The sequence below is a fragment of the Ostrea edulis genome, chromosome 7, assembly GCF_947568905.1.
Source record: "Ostrea edulis chromosome 7, xbOstEdul1.1, whole genome shotgun sequence".
NCBI lineage: Eukaryota > Metazoa > Mollusca > Bivalvia > Ostreida > Ostreidae > Ostrea > Ostrea edulis.
Genome location: NC_079170.1, coordinates 49,753,412 through 49,764,938, shown reverse-complemented (window position 1 = coordinate 49,764,938; position 11,527 = coordinate 49,753,412). Strand labels below are relative to the sequence as shown.

At 37.9% G+C, this 11,527-nt stretch overlaps 1 protein-coding gene across 1 annotated transcript; it reads right to left on the bottom strand.

Moving 5' to 3' along the window:
* Nucleotides 1-257: 257 nt before the first annotated feature.
* Nucleotides 258-10,370, bottom strand: LOC125655258 (uncharacterized). The gene is made up of 6 exons (XM_048885494.2): nucleotides 10,254-10,370; nucleotides 7,093-7,168; nucleotides 6,728-6,963; nucleotides 6,262-6,406; nucleotides 1,899-2,021; nucleotides 258-1,326 (listed from the first exon to the last, which is right to left on the bottom strand). The coding sequence occupies exons 2-6, from the start codon at nucleotides 7,163-7,165 to the stop codon at nucleotides 1,055-1,057; spliced, it is 849 nt and encodes a 282-aa protein (XP_048741451.2). The 5' UTR covers nucleotides 7,166-7,168; nucleotides 10,254-10,370; the 3' UTR covers nucleotides 258-1,054.
* Nucleotides 10,371-11,527: the final 1,157 nt, after the last annotated feature.

The window sequence follows — 11,527 nt, the reverse complement described above, 5'->3', positions numbered from 1 at the left end:
GTCCGGACCTTGTAGGCAAAATGAACCGTAAGCTCTAGGATCTTACAATTTAATACATTTGATTACCTTAACGAGAGGAAGATGCCGATTATTTTTCAAGGTGAAAGGTCAAGATCGTAGTATCAGTTAATAGAAAATATTTTAGGCTGAATACAGATCAAACTATTGAAGTTAGGATCTTACAGCAATCCCCTTGGCACGCAAAATATCGATTCACTGATTGTGATTGCATCACACAAAACATAACGTCAAGTGTAAACATTTCGTAAAGTATTTCTTAAAACAAAAATTAAAACAAATCTCAACGACATATATAAGACCTAAACTTTTAAAATTACATTAGAATGGGAATAACCATTCTATCATTTGTTATATGCGAACGCTAATGCTGGTTTAATGGACACTCGCATTCACCTTTGTTTAGCGAGTCTGCTGTATTAACGGTTTCAAATAACAAACAAGAAGATAGTTATTCCCTAATGTGATCAAAAAAGGTATGCGACAGCCACACGAGCAGAATAAAGCCGATTATTTCATGTACATATTTTGATTTTTCAAAGCTAGACACATGACCTTAAGCTTCTTTATATTGAAATTATTATTGCATATATACATGTAACGACCACTATATCACAAAAATATGTTAAATGCTGTTAACATGTACACTTTAAAATGGCGTGATTTATTTCTTAAATGAGCCGTTCCTAGCAAAAAGGCCCTTATCTTATACAACAATTTTTTTTCAAAAAACGTCATAATGAAAAAACGTAACGTCATTTCTTGCATACTTGTAAAGAAATAGGTCATGATTTCCAATCACGATTCAGTTGTTATCTTTGACTGACTGTAATATTTTAACGACAATTAACATTGCTCTAATATTTTGAGGGATGTTCTCTATTGTTCACACTTTAGTACTAATATACCTAAGGACCCTTTTTGCTAGAATTCTAAAATGATTAATAACGGAGTACTTAAGATGTATGACGGGTTATCCAATACTTTGAGTTAACAATGAACACAAGAAGAAAACGCAATTGAGGCATCTCTGTTTTTACATGTACAGTGAAGAATAGTCTGGAGGGTTAAATGATGTATCTGCACGCGTCTCATACGGAGGAGGGGCTCCTAGGTTGGTTGTAACACGGTTCTCCCTTGACGTTAATGGAATAATTTTGAACAAGTCATTCGAACATGGAGATGACGGAACGAAGTTTTCGGATGAGAGCTGACTGCAATTAGATGCCCAACTGTTTGTCTGCTCCAAAGTTTCCGGTGATCGATAACGGTCATCACTCGAATGTGTGTGTCCACAGCAAAAAGAAACTACAAATGAAAATGAATGCAAATGTGACTGATAATCATGTGACCACGTGTGTATCTGAAACCTACAAAGGCTACTGACAAACAAGTTGATGATACAAGGGTTTCATCAGTCTCGTTTAAAGTCAGCATTTCGCAAAGTCTATGGTCGTTATAATGAACCTTTCATTGGGTGTAATGCAGTCTGACGTATTTCATACCGATTGTTAGGCCGTTCTTGGCACACTGATTTTGACTACGGATAGCTCCGTTTACCTGATCAAGATATAGGGTGTGACCGGTCGACAGGGAGGCCTACTCCTCCAAGGCACCTGATCCCACCTCTAGTGTGTCCAGGGGTCTGGGTTTGCCCAACCCTCTATTCTGTATTGCTTATGGGAGTTATGAGATTGATCATTGTTCGTTATATTCACCTTTCATTCAAACAATATTACAACAATGCCTCAGTTAAATGAATGCAACAGAACATTGAATTCCGTTTCTCAGATTGTTTTCCAACGGAACTACCCGGGTGTAAAAGAACTGGCAAAATAAATCAAATATGCATGTAATTAATATGTAGTAAATAATATCACCAAGTCGATGTCTCGGAGAGGGACCGGACGGTTTCATCTTTCGACACCTCAAGAAGACAACAGTAAGCATTAAAATACAGCTCCCAGCAACTCCGACTGAAACTCCAGCTACTGTGCCCACGTCTGAAATATAGACAACACCATGCAGTATAGAATATTTCGAATTACACCTTGTACTAATTCTCTTTGCAAACCTATTTAACGCGACACACTTGATTCCATTCAGAATAGATATTAATCAAAAGAATTTCGTAAGTTTATAAAGATCATTGAGGCACATGCCTCTTGTCGTATAGAACATGATGAAATATTCTTAGCTTTATTCATGTTTAGGTATTACATGTACATGTAACGATTCAATGCGCAAATCAATTATATTTGCATACATTCATTGGTGTCTAAAAGTTGCCACAGCAAACGCATTATCAATGCTCCAAGTTCTCAAATAAAGTAAAAATTTGTTATGCCTCTGATTCCACCTATGAAATGATCCCTTATATATATATTTCGAGTTTCAAACACCTCATTTGAGCATCAATTCTTACAAGGGTAATATGACTTCATAACCCACGTGATTCCTACCTGAAGAAAATGTTTGCGCATATAGTGCACATCCTTGAATTTGTTTAAAGAGACAGCAAAGCTCATATTGCGCAAAAATCATGAAATGACAATTTTCCCAGAGATTTCTCATATTTTGTTACATGGTTGAATGTATGAACTTTGCGAAAATAACACTTATTTAAAATTGAAATTTTCGTTTTAACGCTAAAATTAATACTTAAAACGTTTTTGATGACTTATACAAAAAACATCGAGTCTCCTCCTTTCGGTCTTCAGACGCATAACTCCTATAAGGAATACAAAACAGAGTTGAACAAATATAGACCCCTGAATGTATTAGAGGTGGGACCAGGTGCCTTGAAGGAGTAAGCATCCCCTATCGACCGGTCACACCCGCCGTGAGCCCTATGTCTCGATCAGGTAAACATAGTAATCCGTAGTCAGAATCAGCGTGCCAAGAGCGGCCTAACAATCGGTATGAAACACGTCAGACAGCATTTGCCCCAATGATAGGTTGTATTACTATTAATTATGTTATTCAAGTGGATTGTTGGATACAATTCCATCAATGTTTCATGTAATTGTGGGGGTAGGCAGATCATTCATAAGTTAGTAGCCATTATTGAGAATTAGGACCTCTCTCCTAGGAAAAAGCGACAATTCCCTTGGAAATGTAAAGCTACATGTATTATTGGGAATCTGCCTGAAACGATCCTCTCTCTCTCGCTCTGCTAATTATAAACTAATGAAAGTTAATGATTAACGTATTTCTATTAATGATTTGCGTAACTCACGACTTAATTCGCTTCGTAAGCGTGAGATCGTTTGAACCCCGCTCGTGATAGTAGACATTTCCGGTTACGGAAATAGCCGAGTAGTTACAAAAATAGTTGACGTCATAATCAACATTTCTTATGACGTTACAATAGTCATTAGTCTTCTCGGTTGCGAGTTGCAAACTAGCCTCGTTCAACCAGTGTCTCCGACAAGCAGAGAGTCTGGTAAAGACACGCGTTAATAACTGTTAGGGAGCACTAATTTAGTTTCGGTTTGAATCTCTGACATAAACAGTGCATTCCGAGAATTGATGCTAATTAGTTGATTCTTCATTAGTGATGCTAATGAGAAAACCATTACTACAGGTACAATAGAAAACAATTACGGTCTTTCTCAGCTGGAAATTGTATTTAACATTTGCCTCCTAAAATGATTTTGATAAAACGGTTTTACCATTTCCCGTGGGTAGAACAGCATATAAATCCTTTCCTTTTACACAAGTTTTTATGAACACTCTAGTTGTAAATCCTTAAGCTTAAACGGCAAATTCAGTCTATCCCAAATTTCTTCGGTAGTCGTTATTTTGGAGGTGTGTTGAATCAACCTATCAAATTAAATACCGATATGTTGGTAAGCCTCGTTCTGGCGTTACAAACGTTATCACGTGTCTTTACTAGACTCTGCTCGTCGGAGATTTACGGAGAAAGCAGAGCGTCTGGTTACACGAGACTAGTCCGCAAAACTAATAATTCATGCTATTTTTCTAAGTCCATGGGCCATAACTTAGTGAAAAATCAACGGACCGAGACGAAACTCGAACTTGATCTGTAACTTGTTATGGCAAAGCAATGTACCAAATATCAAATGAATATCTGCAAGCACATCAATAAAAGTCCAGAAAACTGATTTGCAGGACTGACAGACGGACGGAGCGCAAACCTAAAGTCCCTTTCGACTTCGTCGGTAGGGGACTAATTAAAGCGAGGAATGTCATTCAGTTTCATTCATATCATTAATAAGGCTATCTAGACGACGTCAATTTATCGCAAACATCACTCAAAAGTAACGTATTGTTAAGAAAGATTTCATTATTCTGGGAGGAAATCTATCTTTTTTAACCCCGTGGAGATCCGGGTTACAATAGATCGTCATTACCCCTTGCTTGTCGTTAAAGGCGATTAAACGGGGCGGTCCTTCGGGTGAGACCACAAAAACCGAGGTCCCGTGTCATAGCAGGTGTGGTACGATAAAGATTCCTCCCTGCTCAAAGGCCGTAAGCGCCGAGCATAGGCCTAAATTGTTCAGCCCTTCACCGGCAACGGTGACATCTCCATCTGAGTTACAAATTCTCGAGCGGGACGTTAAAACAATATTCAATCAATCTACCTCTTTTTAAACAGGCTCTTAAATTGGTATCGAAACCTGCTACCTAGGCTTATATCGTGTTCTGTCAACCTTAAACAACACTTCGAAGAGTTAATGAATCGAACACGCACGTATTGCTACTGAACGCCAATGTCAGCATGGGTAAACGACCTTCATTGTCGCCTGCGGAAAGATCTCGAGCAGTAGGGATGCTGCTAGCAGGTTCATCAACAAATGAAGTAGCTAGAACGCTTGGGGTATCTCAAAGCACAGTGTCAAAGTTAATGGCGATACAAATTCTGTCAGTGACATGCCTAGGTCAGGACGTCCGAAGAAAACTCTAACACAAGACATGTTCATCCGTACACTTGCTTTTAGAACACGAAATACATCAGCCAGGACTCTCTAGACTGAGCTGATCAATGCAACCGGAGTACGTGTCTGGACCAAACAACAAGGAACCGTTTGCACGCCGGTAACGTACATTCTAGGTGTCCAAAAGTAAAGGTACCAGTCCTTTGACCCAACGTCTCCGTCTTGATTTGTGCGGACGACACTTAAGGTGGGATCAAGCTCAGTGGTCTCCTGTGTGCTTCACTGATGAAAGCAGATTTAATCTTCGCTTTAATGATGGCAGAGTACGTCTACACCACCGTCCTGCAGAACGTTTTTCTGACGCTACTATGAGGGAACATGATCGCTACAGTGGTGGTTCTGTGATGGTGTGGGTCGGTATTTCTGCTAACAGGACTCAACGTTATGCTATTGATGGTAATTTAACATCTCGACGCTACATTGATGAAATTTTGCATCCAATAGTTCTTCCTTTTCTTCAAAGGCTGGGAGGGAACGCCATCTATCAAGATGATAATGTCAGACCTCATCGCGGACGAATCGTGAATGATTTTATCCAGCAGCACAACATCACGAGAATGGAATGGCCGGGAAATTCACCCGATCTGAGCCTTACTGAGTATCTCTGGGGTGAACTTGGAAGGCGAATGTATAGAACCAACCCTTTCATTCATATTCCCAACCAACCAGCTTCGAGACCGCCTTGACCAAGAATGGAATAGCATCTCCCAGGCTACTATAAGGGCTTGTATTCGAAGCATGAGGAAGCGTTGCACTGCTTGCATTAATGCTCATGGAGGTGGCATTTCAATATGTGTAACTTTGTAATTTGACTCCTAGCATGTTCAAAATTTTGATCGTTTAACATTTTGCGTTTGGGACAAAATATCTCTATAAATTCGTCCACAAGACTTGATTCCATGACATTATAAACTTGTTTTTGTTATTTTATACAACTTGTTAGAATTGAATGAAACGAATAAAATGATTATAAACTTTTTTTGAGTAGTACATGAAATATATCATCGCACCTTGTGCTGTTTTACAATGAAGGAAATAGTATTTACGTTGATGAAGACCAAATATCCATGTATCATTCATATCAATTTTGATTTCATATACGTTTATTTCTTTGTTTAAAGCATGGAATTAAATTATACTTCTTTCATTCATATTCCCAATTACACTATTCTCATACATCAATATGACATTTATACATATTTCACAGTTCAAGCAATATGCAAGGTTTAATATATAAATTTATTATACATTCCATTATGAGAAGGCAAAAAAGTATACTTACAATCATAAGTCTTCGAAACATACACACAAAAAAGGAATTCTCTTCGTGTCCAATTACTGAGAGGGAAGAGTTCACCAACAATATATAGATCTTCCCCTTCCTTTGCACATATTTCAGACATTGGATTCCCATTACAGGCATACGTCTGAAATCAACGAAATACTTTCAGGAATAGAACTGTATGGTGATTTTCTCTCTCTATTTTTATATGAAGTAAGCTGGACTTTGATGAGCATTTAAAATGCAGATAGTGAAAACCAGGAATGACACACGCAACTTTGATTTTACCTGATACATGCAATGTCCTTTCGGCTTGCATAAGAACTAATCTATACCCATGCGCAATATCACACAAACTTGCCATCTTTGCAAAGGCCACAAGTAAAATGTATCATTAGTAAATTAAACTCATGATTGTTATTAATCAACCATTAGCTAAGCGCTGTTCGTCATTGCAAATACATACCTTCAACGCCGTGCCGTTTAAACTATTTCGGAGTGTTAATTTCATTCTGCATGATGAATCAGAAAATATTATTGGAGCTGTGCAGATTTTGTATTTGTCCTTAATATGTGTACCACTGAACCCCATGTACGAACACCGAATTTCACTGCTTCCATTGATATCGTAGTATGTCACATAAAACGAAGAGTCCTCATTGATTTGCTGTGGGTGTAAGGAACAGCTCTTCCCAAAGGTATCTGGAAACAGTTTGAAAAAATATATTGTCGTAAGGGGAGTTTGACTTATTTGCCAAGAGAGTACAATAGAACTTAATATATGATACATGTGTGGTGGAGAATGCGAGAGGAAAACAATGAATAACTTACATACTGTAGGTGATGCTGCACAAACAAAGTACAAAGCTAACAAACTGTTAACTGCATATATAATTCCATTCATATTCTGAAATAAAGATGTTATATCAATTGTATACCGGTACAACATGATCGCAATTTCTTGTTTAGGAGATAAATTAATCCTTACATTGAATATTGAATTGCATTTTGTATTCCGAATTTTCGTATCACCGCTGATGATGCCGGTTGACAGGGGATGCTTACTCCTAGGCATCTTACCCCACCTCTGGTACAAACATGTACATGTATGTATATCCAGGGGTCCGTGTTTGCCCAACTCGTAATTTTGTATTCCTTGTGGGAGTTATGAGATTGATCTGTTCGTTATCTTCACTATTTCGGTAGTATGCAAGGTGAACATAACGAACAGTGATCAATATCATAACTCCTACAAGCAATACAAAATAGATAGTTGGGCAAACACGGACCCCTGGACTCACCAGAGGTGGGATCAGGTGCCTAGGAGGAGTAAGCATCCCTTGTTGACCGGTCACACCCGCCGTGAGCCCCATATCCTGATCAGGTAAACAGTTATCCGCAGTCAAAATCAGTGTGCCAAGAACGGCTTAACAATCGGTATGAAACACGTCAGACAGCATTTGACACCATGCGAAGTCGTATTGACGAACTAGATCGTTATAACGACCATAGAATTTGCGAAATGCTGACTTCAATCGAGACTGTTGAAATCCCTATACCATCAACTTGTTTGTCAGTAGCTTACCTCGATTTAAAAACTGACTATACCCAGAACAAGCTCTTGTATATCGAATTAGTTGAGATATATAAACACCATATGCAGGTGATAATGGAATATTGCTACATAAATGTGGGAAGTTGACGATGGAGAAGCTGAAATCGTCCCGTTTGTCATACAGTTGAGTTGTCAGTTTGCCGTTAATGTCTACTTTCAATAAAATATCTAAGTATGAAGCAGAAGTGGACGACTCTGTGGTGTCCTTTATTTCGAGCTCACAGGGATATATCAAATTGACATATGAATGAAAGCTATCATTGTTAATAGACGAAACGTCATCGATATATCTAAAAGTCGAATTGAAGGTCACAGCGAGAGATTTTTTCTTCTCACGTAGAAGTTTTTGAATAAATTCTGCTTCATATGAATATAAAAACAGGTCAGCTAACAAAGGAGCACGATTCGTGCCCATGGGAATTCCAACAGACTGTTGGAAGGCCTGATCACCAAAGACCACGAAGATATTGTCAATGAGGAAATCTAGCATATTTTTTATTTCAACTTCAGAGTACTTGTGCGTGGAATCAGAGTGGTGTTTAACAAAGTAAGTTTTTGAATGACTGATCACTAGATATGAGTATTTCCGTTTTCCGTTTTTGTTGAACAAGCAACTGTCTATGATGTCAAAAAGTCTAGTCTTTAATTTATCGTGAGGAATGGTCGTGTATAGTGTTGAACAGTCATAGGTTTTAATGCTATTGATTTGGGAAAAATTCTGTGATTTCAAGTTTACTAAAAGTTCTTTAATTACAATGTAAAAGTATACATAATACTACACACAATCGAAAGCAAAACATAGTTATCTCCCGTATACAACATTTGTTGACACAATCAGACGTTTATATATTCAGATCGATGTCCTTGCTACAGAACTTCTGTGATTAATGCATTACATCTTTATAGTCGAATAGAAAGTTAGAATCAGGTCATGGATAGTTATGTGGTCGAATAGAAAGTTAGAATCAGGTCATGGATAGTTATGTGGTCGAATAGAAAGTTAGAATCAGGTCATGGATAGTTATATGGTGAATTTGAGATGATACATAACCACACATACTTTTTATAGGGAAAACCAAGTAACAGTTTCTCTATTAGAAGAAATGGAAGATAATTCTCATCAAATATCAATCCCATAACTCCTATAAGAATACAAAATTGAGTGTAGGGCAGTCACGGATCGCAATTATTCCTCTGGAAACACCACAGTTGAGATCAAATGTCTAGAAGTAGTAAGAATCACCTGTAGATTAGTCACACCTGTCGTGCCTCTTCTATCATAATCAGGAAACGGAGTAAATCGTTGTCAAAATCAAGATTGTAAAGAACGACTTATTTAACTTTATGACTTAGTAGCTGTATTCACAAAATGATAGCTACAATGACCATATAATTTGTGAGATGCTGACTTTAAACAAGACTGTTGAAACTCCTGTAATATCAGCTAAGTCTGTCTCGAATCAAACTTGATCACGGGCAGAGCATGTTCTTGTACAACATGTTCTTGTACATCGAAGTTTATATGGACGGTCGCAATAGCTCAGTGGTAGAACGTTCGCTTCGTAAACGGGAGGTCGAGAGTTCGAGCCTTGCTTGTGCCATGGCCGCGCAAACCTAAGACGTTAACATACGTGTTGGTAGTGATTGCTCCATCGCCAAACTCTCGGTATTTAGAAGTGACATAGATTCACGGATCTTTCGGATATGACCTTAACAATAGGAGTCCCGTGTAGCGGCAGGTGTTGACACGATAAAGAATCCTCTCTGCTACAGACATGAGTGGTACTTCACCTATAGCTGATGAGTAAAAAAATTCTCAATGGGACATGAAACAAACGAAAAATATATATAGTAGGTAAAGTCTTCTAGTCTTTCATCAAGTTCAGTAGCTAGTTTGCCGTTAAATTCTACGTTCAGTAAGAAGTGTTTAGGAATAAATATATCGTAAATGTATATTCCGCCTCGTTTTCCATTCCTTTGCAATTCATATTTGTGTTTACCTTTTAACTCAAATAAGGATGAGAAATAACACACAATGAAATAAGGTTGATTTCATTTTGTAAAACCTTTTTTGGCTGTGAATAGGGCTATATTAATGACTGGGTAGGCCGAGAGACCACCTTCAAAAAACAGTTTGCTGTATTATACCTGTACTATTATACATATGAGTCTGCCGAAGGCCTGGTCGTTTCAAACATAATGCAATTATGATCGACTTATAAAACCTGTATTCATTGTTTTTAAAGTTGCAATTCTTATATACTGTCCAATGAAGACGTTGAGCTAAGTGTCTTACCTTTGAACGTTGAGCTAAGTGTCTTACCTTTGTACGTTGAGCTAAGTGTCTTACCTTTGTACGTTGAGCTAAGTGTCTTACCTTTGTACGTTGGAAAAGAGGAACACTTCTGTTATTACGAAATGAGGAAGCTCCAGAGAAGGTCTACAATTGGAAATATCGTGTGCCGACCATTGTATACTCGTAAAGAATAAACAATGTTCAAATGCATGGATAGGCATGGGAAAGATTAGAATTTCTGTAGGGCATGCTGTTTCCTTGAATAGTATATTCCTCATCATTATCGGTAATAATATATTTTTAAAGTACATGTAATTCATTTGTCACGTTTCTTAGAATTGGAAACAATCTTATTTCATATTCCTGTTTAACCACACTTCCATTGTATGTCAAGAATGTGGAATAGATATGAAATTGTAGGTTGTTTTTTTTTAAAATCAAATACTTTCTTGCATGATTTCAATTTTCCTACTTTCAGTTTCAGTATAACCGGATTTGGTGATCATGCACAATATATAGTATGCATTAATATGATAGCAATGAGATTCACACTTTCAGGAGTTAACTTAACCTTGATTAAGTTAGTGATAACATCGTAATGAAACGCCAAGACGAAGTAATAATTTCGAGAATACGCACCAGACATTCAAAATTGACCCATTCTTACCTACTAAACAGAGAATGCATATCTTGTGACTGTCCATTAACTAAACATCACATTCTATTAGAATGTAGTGATTTTACGCCCATGCGAAATATACTTTTTAATAATGTTCAATCAATGAAAGAACTTTTTACAAATATCGACAATCATTATATTATACAATATTTACAAGAATGGGATTTTTACAGAAGCATTTGAATACTTCTGTATTACAACTTATTACATACACGAATTGATTTTTAAACCTGTTTTTATGTATTTTTAACATTTATATCCGTCGGAGTCCCGTGGGGATCCGGGTTAGAATAGGTCCTCAGTACCCCTTGCCGTAAGAGGCGACTAAATGGGGCGGTCCTTCGGATGAGACCGTAAAAACCGAGGTCCCGTGTCACAGCAGGTGTGGCACGATAAAGATCCCTCCCTGCTCAATGGCCATAAGCGCCGAGCATAGGCCTAAATTATGCAGCCCTTCACCGGCAGTGGTGACGTCTCCATATGAGTGAAATATTCTCGTGAGGGACGTTAAACAATATTCAATCAATCATATATCCGTCGGGTGGGACGTTATATGGTGTCACGTGTCAATGATCACAACCCCCTAGGCACGCAAAACACCGTTTCCCTGATGTTCGATAAAAAGTAGGCTCACTGGGGGCAGTCAGTGAAATTCAAACACTCACAACCAAACACA